General features: G+C 46.8%; 1 protein-coding gene across 1 annotated transcript; it reads right to left on the bottom strand.

Moving 5' to 3' along the window:
* Window positions 1–4,690: 4,690 nt before the first annotated feature.
* Ctsh (cathepsin H) lies at window positions 4,691–23,586 on the bottom strand. Its single transcript, NM_012939.2, is given in 12 exon segments — window positions 4,691–5,122; window positions 5,786–5,911; window positions 8,138–8,244; window positions 11,105–11,173; window positions 11,976–12,057; window positions 13,600–13,655; window positions 14,458–14,544; window positions 14,796–14,900; window positions 16,463–16,533; window positions 17,432–17,537; window positions 18,414–18,445; window positions 23,364–23,586. Coding segments are annotated over 12 exon segments (1,002 nt in total). The 5' UTR covers window positions 23,449–23,586; the 3' UTR covers window positions 4,691–5,046.
* Window positions 23,587–25,370: the final 1,784 nt, after the last annotated feature.

Genomic DNA, 25,370 nt, shown 5'->3' with positions numbered 1-25,370 from the left:
TTATGGGCATGAACGTAAATATTTTTTGTTAATTTTTTTAATGATTTTATTTTATGTGCATTGGTATTTTGGCTTTGTGTGTGTATGTGTGACAGTCCTCTGCCATGTGGGTGCTGGGAATTGAACCTGAGTCCTCTGTAAGAGCAGCCAGTGCTCTTAGCTGCTAAGCCATCTCTCCAGCCCCCTAAAGATATTTAGAAGGCAGTTTTTTTTTTGTTTTGTTTTGTTTTTGTTGTTGTTTTTTTAGCAAACTTCCCCACTGGTGCCTGTGGCCTCTATAAAAACAACCAAATTTTAATTTTGTATGTGAGTGTTTTGCTAGCATGTATGTATGTGCACTGGGTAGATACCTGGTGCCCATGGAAGCCAGAGGAGGGTGTGGGATCCCTTAAAACTGGAGTTCTAAATGTTTCTGAGCCATCATGAGACTACTAGGAATTGAGCGCAGGTCCTCTGCAAGAGCTGCCTGTGATCTTAATGACTCCACCCCAGTTTTTCTGAAACAATGGACTTTTGATGATTTCATCACATATAGTAGCAAGCACACTGCCAGGTTTTATCACCATGATTCTGATTGCTGCAGTCTCTAAAAGTCTAGGCATTGTGCTGTAGCAATAAGAAGACAGGAATATCAGGGGTTTTGTCCATTCTCACATCTCTTTAGCTATTAACTGTTTGCAGAAGTTTTCTTGTTTGCTTTTTTTTTTTTTTTGCAGTGCTAAAGATAGTTATGGCCTTACCATGCTAATCAAGCATTCTACCTTGAACTACATCATCTATCACCTTAAATGGGGCATTTTGGGGGAAGACACGGTGTCTCAGTGGGTAAAGGTGCTTGCCACCAAACCTGATGATCTGAGTTTGATCCCCAGGGCCCACATGAAGGTAGGAGAGAACCAACTCTCACAAGTTGTCCTCTGACTTCCATTTATACATTGTGGTACCTGCGTTCTACACACATACACATGCACACATGTAAAATAAACATGCAATAAAACGTTTAAAGGGGGAAGGGTCAGTAAGATAGCTCAGTGGGTAAGGTGCTTGCCCACAAGACTGAGTTCGAGGTGGAGGAAGAGAAGATTCCTGAGGGTGGTCCTCTGATCTGTGTACATGCTTTGTGGTTGTACAGGTCCCCTTGCTCCTTCCCAAACAGAAACACAATTAAAAGCTTAAATACAAAAGAAAACTGGGATCTCTCTTACATATTTCACATGGTAGACCGCTGATATTTTGCAAATCCTGTTGGAATTTTCACTTGGTATCCTTTAATATATACAAAAGACTTTGGGATGATTTTTCTTTTTTCTTTTTTTTTTCTAGATCTTGAAAGTGTATGTGTCCTTAGGGTATATAAGTTGCCATCTATGGATAGAATAGTTTTGATTCTTTTAATGTGAATACTTGTTCCACCATTCTCTTAAATGATTGCCCAGGCAATCAATGTATATGTCTTAGTTAGGGTCTCATTGCTGTGATGAGACATCGGCACGACTACGGCAACTCCTATAAAAGAAAACATTTAATTGGGGCTGGCGTATGGATTCAGAGGTTCAGTCCATTATCATGGTGGGAAACATGGCAGCATCTAGGCAGGCATGGTACAGGAGGGGCTGAGAATTTTACCCATTTTACCAAAGGCATCTAGAAGACTGACTTCAGGAAGCTTGAGTCTCAAGGCTCACCCCGACAGTGACACACTTCCTGCAACAAGGCCACACCTACTTCAACCAATCAGCACCTTTTAATACTGCCACTCCTTAGGCCAACCTTTTTCAGGCCACCACAGTATAATCTGTTTTACTGGGCAGAACTGGTGATAGCCAATCCCTGTCTTGGCCCTGTATTCAGTATTAAATCATTTACATATGGGCCAAGGGGTTTCTTAGAGGCCCTTTATCAGACTGATGTCTTCCTAGTTCCTTGAGGTTCTTTTTTCTTTTAAATCTATTTATTTATTATGTATACATCATGCAGCTTCCTGCCTGCATGTGCACCTACAAGTCAGAAGAGGGCATTGGATCTCAATACAGATAGTTGTGAGCCACCATGTGGTTGCTGGGAATTGAACTCAGGACCTCTGGAAGAGCAGCAGTGCTCTTAACCTCTGAGCCACATCTCCAGCCCCCATTTTATATATTTTTAAGTACAAAAATAATTTCTCACTACTTGTTTGTAAAAATAAATTTTCTCTTGGGGCTAGTGAGATGGCTCAAGAGGTGAAGGCACTTGCTACAACCAAGTGACCTGTCTGGGGTAAATAGACCTTCCATTGTGGACGGCAAGGTTTTCCACAAGCTGTCCTCTGGTCTCATGTGTACATGCATGCACATCCAAGATAAATATTTTTTTTTTTTTTTTGGTTCTTTTTTTTCGGAGCTGGGGACCGAACCCAGGGCCTTGCGCTTCCTCGGTAAGCGCTCTACCAAGATAAATATTTTTTAAACTTTAAAAAACTTACGTGTATTGCTCGTTTTGGCTGCATGTATGTGTGTGCAAAGATGTTAGATGTAGAAGTTACAGGTAAGTTGCGAGCTACCATGTGGGTGCTGGGCATTGAATCCGGGTCCTCTGGAAGAACAGTCAGTGCTCTTAACTGCTAATCTATCTCTTCAGCCCCCAAAATATTTTAAAATTGACTAAAACCTGGTAAAATTTAAAAACTCTTCACTTTTTCCCCAGGTAAACAGACTCTATTTATTTTTTGAGATTTTAGTTGGAAATATACTAAACATATTTCTATTTCTAGCAAAAGTCAATTCACATTAATCTTAGCACTTGAGGATATACTATGCTCTGTACTTCTTGGGGTGTCTCATAATCTTGTTGTTATTGGCTTTTTGAGATGGAGCTTGCCCTGTAGCCTTGTCTCGCCTGGAACTTCTATGTAAACCAGGCTGGCCCCAAACTCAGTGATTCGTGCTGAGCGTTGGGACTAAAGGTGTACGGCACCACACCTGGCGATTTTTTTTTTATAATTTAATTATTTCCTTCATATAACACATTGGCAGTTATTCTTAGACACCATTTTGTTATATAAATTTTTTCCTGATTTTGTTAAATTTTTAACTTATCTGATTAAAAACTAGCCATTTTCTGAGTTCTTTTCTTTAGTTTTATTTTTGTTTGTTTTGCTTTTCCAAGGAGCTGGGGATCAACCCCATGGCCTCATGAATGTTAGGCAAGCATAGTGGCTAGATTTCAGGTTCATAGTGAGCAGTTGTGGTGTTTTTGGACCTTGCTGCTATCATCTGCCTCAATGGGATTCTTTTTGTATCCCTGTCCATTGATTTGGGAGCTTTTAATATACTTAGAAATTATACTTATACTTAACTATATGTTCTTTTTTAACTATAACAAAATTTTATCTAATCATGTTTAGGTCTTTTCAGTTTGTGTGTGTGTGTGTGTGTGTGTGTGTGTGTGTGTGCACACGCGCGCATGCACAGGCACATGCACAGGCGCACTGGGAATTGAACTCAGGGCCTCACACAGTCTTGGCAAGTACTTGACAAGTACATTGACCTACAGTCTTGTGTGTGTACATATGTATGTATATCCTGTATGTGCACATGTGTGTTGGGTACACATGTGTGCTGAGGCCACCAGGGCACATTAGGTAGCTCCTATATTATTTATTATTTTTCATGTACCACATATTTTTAAAATTATTTTTGTCGGTCCCCAGCCCCGAAAAAAAGAGAAAAAAAAAATTATTTTTGTGTTTGTTTTGCCTCAATACCTATTACGTGGATGCAATGCCCTTGGATACCAGAAGAGGGCACCAGATCCCCTGGAGCTGAAATTCAAAATGGTTTTGCAATGAGGATCTGATCTTCTGGAAGAGAAGACAGGGCTCTGAACTGCTGAGCCATCGTTCCATCCTTCAATGCTGGTTTTTGAGAGTCGTCTTTCATGGAGTCTGAGCATGCTGTTTGCTAGCCCACTGCTTCTTTGCCCCAACACTGGATTTAAAGCACTCATGGCCACTCCCAGGTTATATGTGGGTGCTGAAGACTTAAACTCCAGTCGTCTTGTGTTCACAGCAAATGTTCTTACCTCCTCTGAGCTACTTCATAAAGCCCATAAGACCCTTTTTGAATTTTGCGACTAAAGTTACCCTGGCAGGCCTTAAATTTAGGATTCATTACCTGGCACCACCAGGCCTTAACTAGATGACGATGACAATGATGATGATTGTGTGTGCGTGCACATGCGTTGACTTAGTTGTAGTGTCTTATGTCACTAGAATTTTCTAATAGATTAAACTACAATTGCATTTGCCAAATTTTGTCACGAACATTTTTTTCCAATTGAGTTTTAGCTCTCAGGAGGCCCAAGTAACAGGATAGCCTTTCTCACTGACACAAAGAGCAGCAGTAGACAGGCTGCTGGAGCTGAGGGGCCTGCAGAATAGCTTCATGGAAGAGGGGGATGCTGTCCAAGGAAGGGCCTGCTGAGGAAGCTGTGGGGCACCCCTACTGGGAGCCTGCAGCAGCAGAGGCCACAGGCTCCCCTGGCTCTGCCACATTCTGGCCCATTTGCTCCATTCTTCCTCCTAGGATTGGAAACCCAGAATCACTAAACCTGCTCTTCCTCCTGGGATCTCCCTCTGGCTGGCACCGGCACCCCCACCATACTCCTAGCTAGTGATGCTGCTTCTGTCCAGGGAGATGGAATAGAACGTCAGTTAGGGGTCTAGGCCCAGCCCAGGCAGGCGTTCACTGCATTTATTGAATATACAACATAGAAAAGGTAGCCATCGGAGCTTTCCCTATATGAAGAGAGCTGAAAAGAGAAGATTCTAGGTCCACATGGTTTTGGGTCATTTAAAAACCATATTCAAACAAAGCGTATGGCTGGTGATGTCGTCACACGGGCGGGCTTGTTGCTGGTCAAGTTCTTCCTTACTGTCTTTAGGCGTCTAGACTCAGGAGTGAGAGGGCCTCTGGGTGAATTTCTGAACAACTTTCTCCAGGGCGGCATTCTCATCGTAGGACCAGTTCCTCCCTTTGTCTGCCAAGCAGTTGCCTGTGCAGCCGTGGCTTATACCTGAGGGATGGGGTAGGAGGCACAGGCAGCCAGGCCACACATGTTCTTTCCACGCTCAATGAGGAAGTACCTGGGTAGACAGAAGGGATTGAAGACTGACTAGTGGCATCTGTACCTCAGAACTTTCTGGAATGTTCTGGTGCAAACCAGACTTGACTTGAGAGATTGGGCCCTCTGTATTTATTTATTCACAGAACAGCTACCACAGGTTTTCCGCAGGAAATGACTGGCCTTGCTTTGCAACTAACTTCTTCCTTTTTCTCCTTGCATATCCTACTTCTACCCAGAATGGACAGAGGTCCCCTCCTTGCTGCTGTCTGGGTCTCCACATAGCTCACTAACAGCCAAATAAAGACTCCAGGTGTGTCTGTCTGTCTCTTCATCCTGTTTCAAAGGAGGGGCAGTCCTTCACAGTAACAAATTCATTGCTTTCATTTCTCAGACCCTTCTAGAGGTTGGCTTTGTCCCAGCAAGATGTTGAAGTGTGCCTGTAACCTTCATAACAGACCTCATTAAGCTAATTGGTGTCCTGTTCCCTGCAGACTCGTTGGGACCTGGGATCTTATGAGGGGGTCTTGCTAACCGGACCTTGGCATGTTAAGGTTCTATTCTCATGTTCCCCTTTCCTTGGCTTGGCTAGAGCTTGATGTCCAACTCCTTAGACTCTAACTTTGAGCTAATGATGCCTTTCACTATGGAACGTCCCCAGAGTTTAGCATCCTGGGCTCCTTACCCATTGTTCCCCCAGTTGGAGCCCCAAGAGTTTTTCACAATCCAGTAGAGTAATCCATTCTGTTCTCCATAGCCAACAGCCAGGACTGCATGGTTTACTTTATCTGGAGTTTTATGACAGGAGTTACTGGAAATGAAAATGAAATTTATAAAGGTTTGTAGTATAGAGAGGGCAAAGGCAAGGACTGTCACAAACAAGGACTCTCCAGTGCTGTAGAGAGATGTTTCCCATTGGAGGCAGGGTGGTGCATTGGGTATCAATCAGCTACGGCTCAGCCATGTTGGGAAAGAATGAGTCTCATCAGTTCTAGCCCTTCTGCTTCAGTAGTCTCCACACAGTACCAGCCACACTCTACAGTGGACACTTCCCAGCAAGGGGAGGAGCCCCTGCTGTACTTCTGTGGGCAACAGTATTCCATCCTCTGCTGTTGCCTCCGAGTTCCTTTTGGCTCAGTGGTAGAGCGCTTGCCTAGTAAGCGCAAGGCCCTGGATTCGATCCCCAGCTCCGGAAAAAAAAAATAGGAAAAACTACCTCGTACTTATGACAAATATGTAGGCTTGCCATTTATCCTCTGTGAAAAACTCTAGGACTCCAAGAAGACAAATGTTGATTCAATGGGCCACTTGTTGACTCAATGGACATGGAAGAAAGGGTGGCATAAATCTTTAATCCTAGCACTCTGGAGACAGAGGCAGGCAGATGAAAGAAAGAAAGAAGGAAAGAAACAAAGATAGATCCCCAAGGATATACAGAAATTAGATGGACTTGGAGCTGTCACCAGTATATGTCGTATACAGGGCAAGGTACTGAACTACAAACAACAGGACCCACTCTGCTCTTAGAAAGGTTTGTTTGGTAGAGGGCAGCTGGGCAAAGAAGCAGCTCTGAAATGGTCTGTGGATTGTGCCAATGAAGTAGGAGCCCCAAGGAGTGGGACAAACCAATAGGGTGGGAAGCGAAGACTCCTTGAGGAGCAGGAGTTATACATGAAACTCTAAGTCCTTCCTCATGGCTCAGTGAGGGAGCAGGGGCAGAATGAGCTTTGTAGAAGAGACAAGAAGGGAAGTTTGATGACAGATGTGGTGCAGAGGAAGAGGGGAGCGAGATCACCAAGGACAAGCTAAGACCCTGGGTAATGGGGGAAGGCCTTGGCTATTTATACCCAAGGCATCGTAGGGCTGGGGAGACAGCTCATGGAGTAAAGGTGAATGGATCCGAGTTCCGATTCCCAGCATACATGTAAAAAGCCAGTTTACTTTTGTAATTCCAGTGCTGGGGAGGTGGAGACATTTGTCAGCCAAACCAGCTAAACTATTGAGCACCAGGTCTAGTGAGAGACCCTGTCTCAAAAACTAAAGTCATCAGGGAAGACACCTTAGATTGACTTCTGGCCTCCATACACACATATGCACCTACATAGTTAGGTTGACTTCTGGCCTTCACACGCATATACATGCACACTTGGACACACTCCCATGGATGGATGGATATATATATATATATATATATATATATAATATTTGTTGTCAGTGGATTTATGGCTGTATCTGACAACTGCACAGAGGGCTGAGGGCAAAGCCCCAAAGAACATGGACATTCTAGGGGTAGCTAGAGAACAGAGAACATGAAGAGGAGCCTGGAGAGCAGAGGGGTAGCTAGAGAGCCTCTCAAACGTGCAGCCTAGGGGGTGTGGACACAAGAAATCCCATATTAGACATGCTATGGAGGACATGGTGCAGCTAATCCACAGAGTGACTGCCTATACTATCCATGCAGCTCTGGGTGCTAACGTCTCTGTGTGGTCTTCCTGAAGACCCAGATTGTGAACTCTCTAGCACAGAATTCTGGTGTCTGAAAACAGCTACTTTTCCTTTCCCATTGTTGTTGTTGTTGTTGTTGTTGTTGTTTTTATTAAGCTCACTACACAGCCATGAGCTTGAGCTTCTGATTCTCCTGCTTCTATCTCCTCAGTGCTTGAATTTTAGGTACCATCACGTCCCATTTATGAGTTGCTAGGGACCACTCCTACTAGGCAAGCTCTTACCAAATGAGCTACATCTCCAACCCCATCTTCAAATATTTGACTCTATTTTGAACCTTAGTTTTCTTGACTGGATGCAGCACTGAGCTCTGAGCATGGATTTTGGCCTTGGTTGTGATTTAGCTATCATGGCTGGGCTGGTGGCATCCTTCGCTACCTCTTTGCTGGGATAGAGACTTGGTCCCTGGCAGTCAGAGCTGCAAGGAGACAAATAGAGGGAACATATACTAAGTCTCACAAATATAATCTAATTAGGAGTCTAGGTTGAGGCAGAGGCCATGTGCTGGGTTTGAGGAGGTCCCTTAGCTTACCTGGAGTAGACACCACTTTTATACATCATAAAATCTTCAGTCACCTCAAAGGCAAAGCTCACAGGATTGTATAGGGCCACAGCCTCTACCATTGCAGCCTCATCATTCTGTGGACAGACAGAAGGGCTGACAGACATGCATGGCATCTCCCGCCTCCCCCACCATGTTTATGGCCTGTTGACTGAAGCCAGGGGCTGGAGTTCCAGGGCTGTGCAGGTGAACATGAGGAACAATAGCCCCTGGCATTTAGAAGGAATGCAGACTCCAGGTCGCCTTTGTTGTTGTTGTTGTTGTGGTGGTGGTGGTGGTGGTGGTGGTGGTGGTGGTGGTGGTGGTGGTGGTGGATCAAGCCCAAGATTGAATCTTGTGCATGCTAAGCAAATGTAATATGACTAAGCTACATGTCATTTGGGGTTTTATCTGGCTTATACTTCTTCCTCCCAAACCAAACTAACTTCCTGTGACTTCGGCCTCTGCCCTTCCGTTCTGAGTGTCTGGGACTCTCGCATTCGTCTCTCTTACAACTTCACACGCAGCTCAGCCATTCATTCTCTCCGTCACAACTGACCGCCGAGGCCAGCCACTATGGAGGACACGGAGATGATTGTGTCGCTCTTGCTTCAGCTCCCAATACTCCACATCTAGGAAGACAATCTAGGGGAGCTCACTGGTGGAACACAGATTGTACAGAGCCACAAATAGGTAATAACTACGCTGAGGTAAAAACTAGACCAGCCAAGGTTTGGGGGCCTTCTGAGTAGGACCTGCTACTTCAGTAAGGGGAGGCAAGCAGAAGGGAGTCATGGTAGCTTTCTGGAGGCAGGGAGTCAGCAGCAGCTAGAAGCACCTGGTAGACCTCAAGTCTCCCACCAGGGCAAGGTGGGTGGTTCCCACACTCTGTATTTTAAAGCACCCCAGATGGGAAAAACTGAGAGGGGGTCATGGTAATGAGATACTTAGGAGTGGAAATGAGGAAGTAAGGCTCAGGAGGAGGAAGAATGCAGAACTCTGTGTGTCCTCACTCAGGCAATGGGTTCCTTCCAAGTACTACTAGATTTCTTGGGAGATCACAGAGGCCTGCCACATTAGGGCCAGAACCTCAGTGGCTGGCACTGTTTCAACAGCTGTCCCTTGTCCTGTCTTGAGAGTTCTGGCCTGCTCTCTGGGGCTCTGCTGGTGCTCCCGACAAGTGTCTTCCTGGGAACCAGACAAAAGATAGCTTTTGAGTGCTTCCTTCACTTCCTGGTGGAGTACAGTGGCCCAGAGGGCCAGTCTTGGTGGGTGTGATAAAAACCAGGTTTCAGGAGACAATAGTATCTCAATTGCAGGAAGTGGACTGTGTTGCTGAGAGCGAATGTCAATTCTAGAAAGACATTCCTCAGCTCAAATCCAGCCCCACCCACTAGCTTCTGACTTCCTTGTCTCATCTATCACATGAAGGTAATAACCACATTCCTGCTGAAGGTTATTTGGAGATAATGTCTTATCAGATGGTTTTAAACTGCCTCTAATCACTCCAAGCTGTTATTGCCATGGAGATCTTGGCATGTCTGTCAATTAGATGGCAGCCGCTGTCTTTACACAAAGTACATGTTTGTGGCACTCACCCCCTTACCTGCACATCACACCTGCACACACCGTGGAGCTTTCTCACATCATACTTCTCCCTGACTGAGCCCATGCTTACCAGACTCATGAGGTCACTCATGCCCGCTCACACATTGTCTTGGAAAAGCAGGCTATGACTGTGTACTCGGGAATGTCGTCCTTCAAGTAGAACAGCCATTACCACCTTAGAGTGACCTGATCAGACTCAGTAAGATTTGACTTGCTGATGTTCCCTCCTAGGAGGGGCAAGGGAGATTCAGGAGATTCTCACCTGCCGTTCCAGATACTTCCTCCCTCTGGGTCCCTGTCAAGGCTATAAAAGCTCTGTCCCAGCTCTGGGCAGTCTCTGTAGGTTCTAGTGTACACAGGAGGTGGTGGGTGCTACCTGTGCAGCTATGCGAAGTTGTTATCTTCTCTAGGATGGGACATTTTGATGATACAGCTGTTTTTGAGCTGTTTTACACATTTCTGTAAGTTAGCCCAACAAAACACACTTACAGGTTCACTAAGCTAGACGTGGGTGCAATGTGATTATTTTGGTCTGTGGTTGGTAGCCTAGCTGGTATGAGCAGGCGTCTATTAATATCTTACCAGGAAAACTGAACGTGTTTCCCTGGGTACTCAAGGTGAGGTGTGGTATACCTTATTAGAGGTATGATTTGGTTACTCTCTTTCCCTCAGCTTGGGTGCTGAACACCCAAGAGGGTGAAGAGGGAGACCAATAACACAGGATACACACAGCCCCACCTAAGCCACAGGCAGGTTACAGCGGTGAGACACACGTGCCTTTCAGACTTGAGGAAGGCTGGGGCTGCTGCAAATCCTAGCCTGACCTGATTGACAAGTGCATGGCCCTCACCTTCCCGCATACTGACTTGCCTGGGCCAGCCGCTAGTGCAATGGTTCTCAACCTGTGGGTCTCGACCCCTTTAGGAGGGTGCTGTTGATGACTGATCCTTTCACAGGGGTCACATATCAGATACTTTTTTTACATTATGATTCATACCAGTAGCAAAATTATAGTTATGTAGTAGCATATGAATAACTGTATGGTTGGGGGTCACCACAACACAAGAAACGGTGTATTAAAGAACTGCAGCATTAGGAAGGTTGAGAACCACTGTGCTAGAGGGATGGTGGCGATTATCCCTTGCATTTTAGACAAGGAAACACACCCACAGGCACAAAATCCCCTGTTACCCCATGATTCCTTCCTGTCTTCCACCACAGAGCCTTGGCAGTGAGCAGGAGTTAGCAGTGACCCAGATTCCTTCGTCCTTGACAAGCTGCCCAGAAGAGCTGCTCTGTGGTCTCCATAGCAGAACATACTCCCTAACTAGAGATGGACGCAGTACTCACGAGTGTGATGTTGACAACATTCTTGACGAACGCGACGGCCTTTTCTGGGTTGAATTTGCACTGACCATTCTGTTCGGGGCGTAACAGGGAAGAGAATACAGATTAGAGATGCTTAGCTGTCAGCTGAGGCGACACTCTCCCCATGAACATTGACAGCATTTTCTAAGCAGCCTGCGTGCACCATGGGCTTGCTGACAGTGGCATTCCAGAGGGACTTGGAAGTATCCTTGTCCTCAAAGTGTTTACAACCAAGGAGCGGGAGATACTTCTGTGCTGGCTGGGCTATACACTTAGTGCTTGGTCAGAGCCTAAGGAAGGACCTGAGCCGTGGCCCAAGGAAATCAAGAAAGGGAAGTAGAGTTGAGCCCTATGAAGCAGGGTGGGAGGGACAGTCCAGAAAACAGTGCTGACCAGAGGCAGGCAGGGATTACATCACCAGCCAGAAACTGGGGGGGAAGGGATGTGGTTTGTGGGAGCCGGGAGTTGATGGGTATAATAACAAGAAAGACATGGCCTTGTAGGGTGAAGCAGATCCCAGGAGCCTCCAGAGTTCTCTGACCAAGGTAGGTATTTTGGTCGAGCTGGTCAGAGAGGTGTTTTCTGAAGAGGCCAAAATCTGGATGGAGGTGGACACAGGGTGGACCAGTGGAATCACAAAGGCATTTGGCAATATGAATTGAGGTGGGAGGGTCCTGAAGAAAGGCATTCATGACAGAGAGAATTGATGCTCCGGAGGCAGGAGTGACAAGAAGTGCCTGGTAAGAGCAGAGGGTACACGCAAGCTCCCCAAAGGCTTCCAATTTGAATGGCAGCAGGGTGGAGGAGGATAAGGGTGAAAAGGAGAGACACAGCTGAGGCCACCCACAGTTACCTTGCCTATGTAAGGGTAGCTGTCCTCTCCCATGATGCCCTTGTTGTACAGGATGTACTCGAAGGCCTGGCTGGGGAGACCTCTGAAAGAAGGACACACGCATAAGCCCTTCTGGGCCTCACCTCAAGACAGGACTGGACATCAGCACTGGAGTTTGGGACGTTTGCCTTTGCCCAGATCACTGGGGTCTTGGTAGGGCACCTTCCAGTGGCAGAGGTTTCTGAGAGATTAGCAATGTTTCCCTGGTCTCAGCCACTGGAGTCTGTGTGAGTCGTAAGTGCCCCTCTGGGACAGGGACCCCTGTCAGGAGAAGCAGGCAGCCTCTCAGGGGGTTGAAAGAATCACCATCACCACAAGGCCACCCGCATCAGGCATCCTCATGGCTAGTGTTCCACAGACAGCCTGCCTGACCCCTCCTGTCAGCTCCAGGTGGTAGGTACTACCATGCCCAGGCCGCAAGCTGAATTTAGACTCTAAAGACTCTAAGGGTCATTTTTTTTCCCATCTTACTACCTTCCGCCAATAAACCAACCAACCAACCAACCAACCAACCAACCAACCAACCAACCAACCAACCAACCACTCAGCAGACCCCACTCTGTCTAGACTTTGTTCTTTCTCTCTATAACCCGTGTTAACACCTGACCTACAACATGCTTGTTGTGCATGGCTTATCCAACTCTGAGGAATGTTATTTCTGTGTGTTACTGTCTCTTGGGTCACCTGTGCCTAGGTCCATGGGGGCACATGCTGGGAACTGGAACTTGCAAAGAAAATGGCGGTAATGTCATGAACCAAAGCAAAGAGACGTCAAAAGATGGTGAGAATCCAGCACGCTCAGGAATCAGCCTCCTGCCATTCATGAGCAGTCTGACGATGGACAGAAGGAGGAGATTAGAAACTGAGGGGAATGTGAGCATCCCGGCAGGCTGTAGCACCAGCCCCGGATGGATCTCCGAACTCAGGCTAGAACATAGCTTTCTATAAGAGACCCTGCTAGTCACTGCTACCAGAGAAGATGGCGCATGAGACGTCCCACTGAGGAACAGTGAGAACGAGTGGGTCTGACAGGAAGTCAAGGCTGAGAATATGCCCAGAGGACCCTAGGGGACACTTTCTGCACATTATATGCCCAGAAAGGCCCAACCACACAAAACTCCCAGAGATCAGCTCACATGGACAAAGGGAAGAGGGTAAGTGTCACTGTGTAAATGGGAGCTACTTCCTAGTAACTTATTAAGAGGATGACCAGGAAGCTGGCACAGTACAGAACTCTCAGAGCTCTCAATACCTGGGGCAGCTTATGCTTCATGGAAAATGTCTAAGGGCCCATCAGTTCCCCACGTGTGAATCTGGAGTTTGGAGGGTGGTGTTTTTTCCTCTATTGATTCTTTTGGTCACTTGTCCCGAGGCTTTGGTGACTAGTGAGGCTGACCACACTGGGCACAGGGCTGGGTGACATCTTGGAAAGAGGCTGGACTCTTAGCCTTGAACTTTCAGCTTTGAGATCCTTCGATTCTACCCATGGGGGTGGATGGCATTTCATGACTCTAGCAACTACTAAATCAGACAGCAGCAAAGGAGGGAGATGAGAAGGTCGGAGCGCTCCCCTTCCCGAACATACCCTTGGCAGCCATGATTGTTGAAGTTCTGGGCACAATCCACCAGCTGCTGCTCAGCCTAGAGGAAGAAGCACAGACCCTGTGAGGAGATGGCTGAGGGGCCCTGGAGGTTCTGTTGTGAAGCTCAGCACTCACTGGCTCATGTACATTTGTGGCCTAATTAGTGTCGTGTGGTGATGATCCTGTGTGATATCTGAGTATCCTAGAGTGTCTGTCCTGCAGCTGGCACATGCTGGGAAGGGCACAGAATGACCTGGTTGTCAAGCAGGTGGGAGGGCCTCCTTCCTAATGAGCACTTGTCTTGTAGAGGTATACACAGGATGAATGGCATATCTCATGGTACTGTGCTAGAGGGAGAGGAGTCAGATCCACAGTCATTGCCCCATCACTCCTGAATCCAGGCTCTCATGGCCACACTGACCTTGCTTGACTCTCCCTCTTCCCTATACAGTGGGACAGTGCTGTCCCTTGTGGGACCCTTCTCTTGGGGGTTAGTGGATAGACAGATAGGCCCTAGCTCTCCCCTGCATGAGGATAATGAAGCATGGGAAAGAGCACAGCGCCTAGAAGGGGTAACTCCTAGGCAGTGCTGTCCAGAGCTCTTACTGGTAAAGTAGCAGGTTGAAAAACTGAGGAGCATGGACACCCACATCGACTCAGGAAGGAGCTCTTGGGGCCTTTCTTCGCTCACTTTCTTTCTGGGAAAACACTAGCTGAACTTGGGCTAAACGTCATCAAGGTTGGGACCATGAGATCCAAAGGAAATAGAACTCTTGGCTGACACACATGAATGAGCCTGAAGGACCAGGCCCAGTGTTGAGAGGTGGTCTGTAGGAGGTGGCCAATGGCTGACTTCTTACCAAGGTCATCATTTTCCCACTGGCAATAGCCACAGCTGACTCTAGGGCCCCAGTGGTTGAGAAAGTCCAGCAGCTGCCACAGGCCCCCTAGAGAGAACACACGGGGAAGAGGGAGTCAATGAATGTGTGTGCCCTCAGGACACAGCTTCACCCGCCAGTGTGGGAACCTTAAAGCAATGACACCCTGAGCCTTGCAGAGAGAACTAGAGAGATGAAAGAAAGAGGCAGGGGCAGGATATGCTTGCAGAGGTGCTGTGAGTATCTGAGTTCTCCATCCGAGTGTGCAGTCTGACAGCACGGCTCTGTTAGAGGGAAAATGTGGGGACTGCCAGACATACCTGGTTCTTCACTGGTGAAACGACATTTCCTTTCTTCCTCCAGTCCATGGAGGATGGGTAGGGGCCAGTACCACGGAGGTAGTTACTTTTGGTGGCTGAGCAATTCTGAAACAACCAAATACATTATTTTCAAGGAAAATGTAATCAAAATGTAATCGTTGTAAGGGATTGAAAGGTCTGGGGAGATGGTTCAGTGGGTAAAAAGTTTTCTTTTCTTTTTTTTTTTTTTCCTTTTCTTTTTTCAGAGCTGGGGACCGAGCCCAGGGCCTTGCGCTTGCTAGGCAAGCGCTCTACCACTGAGCTAAATCCCCAACCCCAGGTAAAGAGTTTTTTGTCTGCAAAATGAGGTCCTGCATCCTCACAGCTATGTGACTTTGTGACCCTAGTGCTGAGGGAGGGGCAGGAGGCAGGCAGATCCTGGGGATTTGGTCAGAGAGTCTAGTTGAATGGGTGAGCTCCAGGTTATGGTGGAGGTGGGGTGGTGTGGCACATGCCTTTAATCCTAGCATTCAGGAGGCAGTGGCAGATGGGTCTCTGCGAGTTCAAGGCCAGCCTATTTTACTTAAAGAGTTTGAGGTCAGCCAGGCTGCACAATGAGACTTTGTCTGAAAAACAAAATGAAGGGGCTGAAGAAGAGATGGCTCAGCTGAGAGCACTGGCTGTTCTTCCAGAGGACCCAGGTTTGGTTCTCAGCACCCACATTAGATGGCTACTAACTATAATTTCAACTTCCGGGGATCCAATACCTGTGTCTTCTGTGCATATGCATATATGCACAGACACACACACACACAGACACAGACACAGACACAGACACAGACACAGACACACAGACACACAGACACACAGACACACACACACACACACACACACGCATGCACCTAAATACATAAAAAATAAATCTTAAAAAATATCAGGTGGAAAAAAAATATCAGGTGGTGGCCTCTCATGGCACATGTCGGTGTCTAGACAAGTGCACTCACACACACACATCCACACTGGTGTATCCACCACACCACATGCATATACCACCTATACACACAACTCATACACCATACACATATGCATCAGTCAAGCACATGCATACACCGCACACATTCGAGCACACATGCACATAAGGGAATGAGAAATGAAAATTTGAGTGTGGTGTCAACCACGGAGCTCTTTTGAGGTAGATGCAGGAGGATGAAAAGTTCAAGGTTAGCCTTGGTTACTTATCAAGATCCAGGCCATGGTCTTACTGCACCTTGATATGCCGTGGCTGGTTGACATTCATGGAAGATCTACCCTTTTCTGAAGAGATACAGGGGAATGGATTGGGGTTCAGGAAGAGGGGAGATAAGAGGGGAACGGGTGGAGAGGAGGGGGAAGAAACCGCAGTCGGGATGTTAGGGGAAAAAAGGCCTGTCCGAAATTCATTTTCAAGTGGGCACCTGTAGTCTATCTACTTCTAGATTACAGGTTCATATAGTTAAGGCCAGAGCCCTGGACTGAGGATGGCTGAGAGATGGACACTCCTGCTCCCTTCAGAGAACTCAGGGACACCCATACACCCCTGGGCATGGCTGGGGATAGGGTGGGACCTACTGGAAACACCACAGGCTTAATGTTTAATTTACAGGTATGAGTGGAAAGACCCAGATACATTTACAATGAACTGTACTAACCTGAGGCTCTGACCAGAGGTATTTGTGTTTTATTTCGGCAAAGCTCATATCTGAAAACTGGTTCAATCCCACTGGAAACCAAACCAAACACAGCCACAGTGAAATCGAGGGTTGTAGTGAATTGCTAGTAAACAAACGAACAAGAACCCTCATCCACCCATGTTCTACTTATAGGCGCTGCAACTTGGCTCCTATAAAATTCTCTATTTTGTATGATTCAATACAGCAAGGTCAACTGATACCGTGCCTCAGTGAAGTCTGGGCAGACAGACACACCCCAGAGTTCCTGGTGGGTGAGGTAAATCTGGGGTGCAGCTAGGCTCCCACTGGTGCTGATGAACACCCAGGTAAAGAGCGGTCTTGCCGCCCGCACCGTACCCAGCATTCACTGCAACCCAGCCAGTTCCACTCCAACCCAAGTCAGCCCCTGCTCCAAGACCATATATGCTAGTGCCAGACAGAAAAAGACAGAACTCCTGTTTTCCTTTCAGTCCATGCTCGCTGCCCAGAGTCCCTTTAGCGGAGCTACCATCATCCTCAGCAACTGCTGCGATCAGGTTAGCCATGTATCTAGTGACCCTCACCAGGAGTGAAGCTGGATGAGACCCCCATGGTCTCAGAGCAGTCTGAGAGGCAAGGCCTCACAGCAGCCCAGACAGACCTGGGTTGTGTGTGCTGTACCCCAGATGACAGTGGGGTTGTGGTGGGGCAGGGCTTCTCTAGAATCTTTTGTAAACTTTGCTACTCCCACAGAAGGTTGCCAGTGCCGTCTAAATTTATTACATACAGTGCAGAATCTGAGATTCACCAAAGGCATCCTCTGATTCTGAGTCTCTGCTCTATACACCCATTGACCCTGAGCAGATCCTTTCACCAGCCTCTGCCACTGATCCTCTTTTTTTCCAGATCTGAGATGTTCCCACCCCTCCTTCTCCCAGAGGTCTGGAGGAAATGGGGGCTTCCCAGTACTTTTAAATGTGTGGTTCCTCTGGTTGTGGGCTTGAATCTTCCTCCAGTTGTTGGCAAACACCTGCAGCCTGTGGCTGTACTCCCTCGAGCTGTACGTCTTTTGATGCTAAAACAAAACACACCGGCAGCAAGTCCTGAGAATAGGTGAAACTTACCAGAGGGGGTCTTTTTAGAGAGTTCCCCCACTCCCCCCAAGAGTCCTCCAGGATGTCATGTATGTGGGCTGATTTCAAATGTCCCTAGACAAAATGATCGAGAACATCTAAGATTCCTATCCTAACTCTATACACCCCCGCCCCCGCCCCAAGGGCTGGGATTGCAGGCATGTGTCACTGTGCCTGGATTACAGGGTGCTGGGGCCACAGTGGAGTTCTGTGCATGCTAGGCAAGCATGCTACCTGCTGAGCTGAATCCCCAGCCCATGGGGGTTTTCATTCTGCCACTATCCCAGGGCAAATCTACAGTTAGACGGGACTCCGTTCTTGTTCTCTACTGCCAATATGGGGAAGTTACAAAGCAATCCTTTACCTCCAGGGACCTGTGGCCAGAATGAAGACCACAGGACCGTCAGGACATCAGTTAAGAGTTCAGGAGACCCCAGTGAGGAGACCTGCCAAGAGTAGGTGGCCCGCAGACACCATGACTCATTGCTGAGCCAAGTTGTATGGCTGACCCACAATTTTCAAAATGGTACACAGCGGTGTCCTCAATAGATTCTGCAGCCACTATGCCACGTGCTCTGAATATAAACTACGACAACGAAGAGAAGGCATGGAAGGCTTCCGTCAGGTCATCACTGGGCAACACTCCTTGGAAGTTCACTTCACTCCTGGAGTTTGACCAGTTTGAATCATGGAAAGGCCCAGGACAGGTAGAGCAAGGTTAGAAGAGTGCTCTTTTGTCTCAACTCCAATACAGTTTGGTTTGCTAACTGGAAGCTTTGTGACGAGAGAAACTTCAAAAGAAGAAGTTGGTCACTGACCTGTTTCATCCATGACGTAAAGTGAAACTTTTCTGTAAAGAAAAGAAAAAGAAAAAGAATTAGGTCTACACATGCTTTGTGATCATGTTGAGTCCAGAGCCCAATAGGGCACTGGAGAGCTGGTTTGCATTTTATTAATTTATGATGATGATGATGATGGTGGTGGTGGTGGTGGTGGTGATGGTGGTGATGATGATAATGATGATGATGATGGTGGTGGTGGTGGTGGTGGTGGTGGTGGTGGTGGTGGTGGTGGTGAGACAGGGTCTCACTCTGTAGTCTTGACTGGCCTCACACTCATAGAGATCTGTCTGCCTCTGTCTCAGAGGGCCAGGACTAAAAGTGTGCTACCAAGCCTAGCTCATTTGCATTTACAAAATATCAAAGTGGAGGTTGATGTGGGTTATCTAGAGCTCAAGTGCAAAGAGGAACTCAAACTATTTCTGCTTTACCGCCACAAGATATTTTGAGAAGCTGCTATTGGCATTGGTATGTGGGGGAGGTGTGCAGGCACGTGTGCACACGGGAAGGCCCTAGCTCACTAGATGTCTTCCTCTATCTCTACCTTATTTCTTGAGACAGAGTGTCTGGAAGAACCCGGAGCTGAGTGATTTGGCTTTACGGGCTGGCTAGAAAGCCTAGGATCCTTCTATCTCTTCTTTTCAGCACTGGGGTTATTATAGGCGTGCGCCCCCACATCTGGCTTTTTAGGTGGATGCTAGGGATCAGAACTCAGGTATGGGGATACTTGGGTCATAAGCACTTTACTCACTGAATACCCCATCAGTGGTATACTTAAAAGTCTGAAATTATATTTATTTGTGTGTGTGTGTGTGTTTTGTAGATGTCACAAGATAGCTTGTGGAAGTTGGGTCTTTCCTTTCACCAAGTGGACCCTCAGGATCAAAGGTCTCCAGGCTTTGTGGCAACTTCCTAGAAAAGCAGAGATCAGTCGAGATGCGGATTTCCAGCTATCATGAGCTGTCACCCTTGCTGGGGAGGATTTGTGTGGCTGCAGCACTGAGTTACTTCTGTTCCTGTCACTGGCCCTTTACCCACACTCCAGTAAGTTACCCTGGTAAAACTTATTGGTTCATCAAACTGGACTTTGGTGGTTTACTTTGGTCTGTCATTGATTCTCTGTCTGTGGTGAACAGATTTTTTTCCATATCTACCCAGAAATACAATTTTGGAGTGTTGGGGATATTTTATTGTTTCGTGCGGTGCAATTTACCTGAGTCTGTTCAATCATGGAAATTCACTGAAATTCATGTTTAGTGATTAGGGTACCTTTGCCACTACAGTTCAATATAAAGTTAATTGAAGACTTGGATACATTTTCCTCACTCTCCTGAGATTTGGGATTACAGATCTATACCACCATGCCCAGTGAGGGGAAGTGTTTAATCTTTAGCAATGCTTACAGTTACAGATATTACTCATCTTTGTCTCCTAAATGGAGCCACAGGTAATGGGAAAAGAAATGGGTATGGTCGTGTCTCCTATGAAACTTGACAAAATCGGGCAAACCAGCTGTTTGTGGATTCCAGCTACATCCTCCCTTGTATACCATTTCAATTTTCCACTTTAAATTTAAATAGCTGCACAAGATGTGTTCTGGTGTACTATTAATGTTTTAAATTTTTATTTTTATTATTATTTTTTTTACAGTGTGTACATTTGTTGTGCCTGAACACACCACGGTGTGACTGTGGTGGTCAGAGACAACATTCAGAAGCATGTTCTTGCTTTCCACCATGTGAATTCTGGGAACTGAACTCAAGGTGTTAGGCCTGGTAGCAAGCACCTTTCCTCTCTGAACCGTCTCATTGGCCTCTTATGTTAACTATTAATATTTGAAAATAAGACCATGGCTAGAGAGATGGCTGAACAGTTAAGGCACTGGTCACAGAAGCAGAAGGACTGGAGTTTGCATCTACAGAATGATTAAATGCCAGTAGAATGTGGAAGCTAATCTGAAGTTCCAGCCTGGGGTGGCGGGACAGGGGAAGCCCAGAGTGTATTCAGCAGTACTAGCCAGATTGGTTGACAGACCTGGCCTCAACGAAGAAGGTAGAAAACAATCAAGGAAGGTTCCTGCTATCAACCTGGGGCATCCACACATATCTACATGCATGTGAGTTCATATATGAGAACATACATGCATATACTGCCTACGCACAAACACAGGAGTTGAATACCAAGCCTGTTAATTCTAGCTCTGGGGAAGCTGAGGAAGGAGATCTGGAGGAGTTCAATGGTGGTCTGGGCTACATAAAAGATCCTACCTCAAAACCCCACCACCAACAGCAACAACAGAAGATATTTTACATATTTTTTTCCTCCTTGAACACCTGTCTTTCTGTCAGCCTAAGAAAGAACACTTATATTAAATCACTCTACGCCCTTTTCTGCAACACAAAAAAAAAAACAATTAAAATTATTTTTGCCCCCTAATCATTAAAAAATTATTCTAGATTGAGCAATAATCAAAATTATTATGAAGAACTTGATTATTTTTTTTCCAAATATATTTTGCACTATGAAAAAGGCACTGTTAAATCTAAAAGAGTAAAACTTGGGTGGAAATGTTTCTTTCCTATGTGTGTTTAGAATAGCATCTGGCTAAATAGCCCAGGCTAGCCTTGAATTCACAGTCTTTACGCTTCTATGAGTGCTGAGATTACAGCTCCAGATTGATCTGGTCAATGGGCAGTTTGGAAGTATAGGGTGTAGTCTGGTTTCACTGACACCATCGGTGTCCAGATCCTTTGGGATGATGGCTCCATGTTGCCACAGGGGATTCCTAGGGATCTAGGCCAGCGCAGCGGTTTGAAGGCCATTGCTCTGTAGCAGCTACATGTCTATCTAAAAGTCCCAGACCTGCTCCAGAAGCAGTCATATAGTTCCTCAAGACAAGCCCTGAGCGGGGTGCAGGCCCAAACCCGGGTTAAGGGCCCGCTGTGGCTGAGGCCTTCAGAGAGGACAAAGGTCAGCCCGGGACCAGGCTCTGCAGCAGGCAGATTTTATGGCTAACCTTTACCTCTTGTAGGGCTTGGGGGGTGGCAGTGGTGGTTTCCAAACCAACAAGAAGAAAGCCCCAGAATTCTTCAGTTTTGGTGGATGAAGGCACAGATGACCTCGACCCATCCCAAGCTTACTCTGACTTAAATGAAGTCAATTTCATCAATTTATCCTTTTACATGTGTCTGTGTGTGCACTGTGTGTGCAGGGCAGGGTGCACTGTGTACTCGCAGAGATGGCCCATGTTTTCCTCTCTCTAGTACTCTGCTTTACTGAGGTAGAGGTCTTTAACTGAACCCAGAGCTCGCTGATTCAAGGCGCTCTAGCTAGCTAGCTAGCCTGTTTACTCCAAGAACCTTTCACTGTTGCCTCCTGAATGAGGAGATTACAAATGGCTGCTGTACCTGGCCAGTTCTTTCATAGTTTGAGGGATAAGGACTTTGGGTCTCAGACCTGTAGGGCTTTAAGCGCTGAGCTACCTCTCTAAAAGGAACGTTTTTTACCTAGGGCATGGCACATGCCTGTGATCTCAGTACTTGAAGGATAGACAAAAGATCAGGAGTTCAAGGTCATCCTCGGCTACTTAATGAGTTAGAACAAACAAAACCAAAAACGGGTGAAGGGGCTCCCACAGTCTTGGTCCTGCCTGAGGATTTATAGGTAGTTAATAGTTGCTGGAGGAGGAAAGATACATTGGTGGTAAGGTGGTAAGGTAAGGTGACCATGTTTTTGATAACCTAATAAAGCCCAGAGGGTCATAGAAAGATTTGAAGGAGGGAGAGAGGGAGGAATGGGAGGAGGTGGGAGGAACTAGTTTCTAAACTGATGTCGTTGCTGATACCATCTGTGTTCGGATCATTTTTTGGGTTGGCTCCATGTTGTCCAAGGAGGTCCCCAGGGATCCATGCCAGTACAGCAATATGAAAACCATTTGCTATGTGGCATTTATATCTCGTTCTGAAAGCCCCAGACCTGTTCCAGAAGCTCAGCCAGGGCCATTTCTCTCTAGGAAAAGGCTACATAGTAAATTACCAAACAAAAAAGAAAGAAAAGAGACAAGCTGGGAAGAGGAAGTGGAAACGGGAGGGGGACAAAAGAGGGTAATGAAGGCTGAAATATGGTCAGAACATTTTATAAACACCCATGAAAATGTAGGAACGAAACTTATCATTCAACACAATTAGTATGTGCTGATAAAATCATTTTTAAAAAGGAAGTTTTGTGTGTCCTGCTGAAGGGCAGTCAGCAGGGCTCGGAAACCACAGACCAGCACCTACCCTGGAGCCGGGGGCTTTGATTGAAGGGAGTTTTACATTTAAAAATGGCTGGCGGTGGGGAGGGAGGTGGGAAAACAGCTGCGCCTGAAAATCATTTAACTTCTGTCTTCACTGTCCACAAATAAACATCTTTTAGAACAAGCTACTGGTAGCTGCGTTCGTCCCACAGCGAGCCTTTAGGAGCTGCTACAGAGACCAACGTTGTACACAATTTAAATATTTACTAGCCAGTCTTCGTTGCCAAGAGTTGAGGCAGCTTTCCCGAGCCAGCTTTTCCAGGCACACCATAGACACTAGGGTTAAAACTGTTGTGGGTGCAGTGTGTTCCTCAGGGCAGGGAGTCACCCAGCATGGAACAATCGGACTAGGCGATCCCCGGGGAGGCCAAGTCCACGGAAAGAACAAAAGTACAGGCTGGGATGTCCCGCTCCCACAGTGGGGCAGGAAAGTTCCGTGTCCTCAGCTGTCCCAGCTGTCGAGCAGAAGGGGCTGAGGGCTTCTGTATCTAGACCCGAGACAGAAGGACTCTGGGTACCTGCCAACCTGTTCCTCGGATCGCACAAGATGCATGTCCCCCGAGACTAGCCCGGAGCTCCCCGTTCCTCCTCCGGTGTCCCCGGAGCCCTGAGCCCCACTTTCTCCCTCATACCTATGGCATTCACGGTCAGCTCAGCGGTGGCCCCAGCACTCAGCAGCCAGGCCCCAGCGCACAGCAGGGGCAGCGCAGTCCACATCGCGGCGCTCACTGCTCGGTCCCCGCGGAGTGCCCTTTGAGCCCAGCCTGTGGGAAGGAGGTGGGGCGACTCTGGCCTCCGCCAAAGAGATGCTAGTTCCTCTCCCGCCCCCTGCGGCCATTACACTCCTTCTCTTTTCTTGGGAAGAAGAGCTCTCAGGGCCTGACCCTAAAGACTAGTCTCTGCCAAGTGGGAGGAAGCGCAGCCTAATCCCCAGTTTCCTTTTTGTCCCCATCTCCATGGAGGTTTCTTGAACCATAGCTCCCTGGCCTTCCCCACAGCTTGAAATGAAGTAACAAGAGGGCTCTCCTGACTGCTCACCCCCAACAGGAATTTGAGTTGGTTCCGAGGACGTCACACTGTACTTTTGCCATTTTCTTTATTTTCCAAGTCTGAAGGAGGAAAAGAAACATTTAAGGTCCGTATATGATATAAACAGACAAAGCACTTTTTTGTACTAAGGAGCCCTCTTGCTAAGATTCCTCTAAAAGAGAAAGGGGAATTCAGACAATATAACACCAGGCCTGGCACTCAAACCTGGCACGCATGGAGGCCGTTACCCCACTTTTATCATTGCCTTACCAAATGGCTCGTTTTTTACTCCTTACTTTATAAATGGGAAACTGAGGCCTTAGAACTAGATGGGTAGTTTCCCCCATAGGAAGTTTGAGCCTACTATAGCATTTCTTTCCTTCTCTCCCCCACTTCCCCTCTCCCTTCTCTCTCCCTCTCTCTCTCTCTCTCTCTCTCTCTCTCTCTCTCTCTCTCTCTCTCTCTCCATCATATAGTCTTCCATATAGCCCAGGCTGTCCTTGAATTTGTAACTCTCCTCTTTCAGTCTCCTTTATAAGTAAGTGTCCCCTGGCAGCCCATGGCATTTTGATGACGATAGAATGACCTTCCTCTCCTGACATTCTTTGGTCAGATTCTGCCTTTCTGGTGCCAGGAGAAGCAGATTCCAGAAGTCTTTTAAAATTAAGTGTAGTATGGTGGTTCTCTACCTGGAGGTCAAATGACCCTTTAAAAGAGGCCACCTAAGACCATCTTAAAAACACAGATGTTTATATTATAATTTATAACAGTAGCAAATTTACAGTTAAGGTGTAGCAACAAAAATAATGTAATGGTTGGGGTCACCATAACATGAGGAACTGTATTAAAGGGTCACAGCACTAGGAAGGTTGAAAACTACTGGTCTAGTGGATTTAACCAGTTCTCAGAACTCTAGTGAAGAAGCCTCGGGACTAAGGATGTAACTCAGTGAGCACGGCCCAGCAATGCACAAGCCTCTAAATTCAATGCCCAGTCCTTCTACACACACACACACACACACACACACACACACACACACACACACACTACAAATAACCAAATAGACAAACTGAACCAAGAGCCACCACACAACGGCATGCCTTTTGGATGCCCTGGACATGTGGACACTGAATCTACACTCATCTGTTCTGACAGACCTGCAATATGATTCCAAGGACAGATAGTATGGAAAGGGCTCCCATTTTAGGATTTCTGACTTGATGTGTTTCAATTTTGAATTTTGAGCTCTTTCCAGGCCGGCAGCTTCAGTGCCCCGAAGCTCTAGTGAGCACAGAGATACTGAGGGAAGCAGCTAACATTCTGAAGCAATCTGTGTGGCGAATGGCTCGAGCTGTTTGGTCTTTGGTCTTTACTATGTAATGGGCTTCGTTTGTCAAATGGTCTTGCCCCACTGTTGGCGATGGTTGGCTTTTGAGTGTTTTCTTTGGGCAAAGCTGTGATGTTTGGTAAGTTGGATACATAGTAAAACGCACTCTTGGTTTATAGTGTTTTCAACTATGGAAGTCGAAGAGCATTTGCACTTTATTTATTATCCATTTCTTTCCAAACACATGCAAGCACTCACTCTCAAGTGTGGTCACGCGTATGTG

Source organism: Rattus norvegicus, chromosome 8 (genome assembly GCF_021556685.1).
Source record: "Rattus norvegicus strain SHRSP/BbbUtx chromosome 8, alternate assembly SHRSP_T2T, whole genome shotgun sequence".
Classification (NCBI taxonomy): Eukaryota; Metazoa; Chordata; class Mammalia; order Rodentia; family Muridae; genus Rattus; species Rattus norvegicus.
The sequence above is the reverse complement of the archived record's forward strand: the minus strand, read 5'-3'. Positions and strand labels throughout refer to the sequence as shown.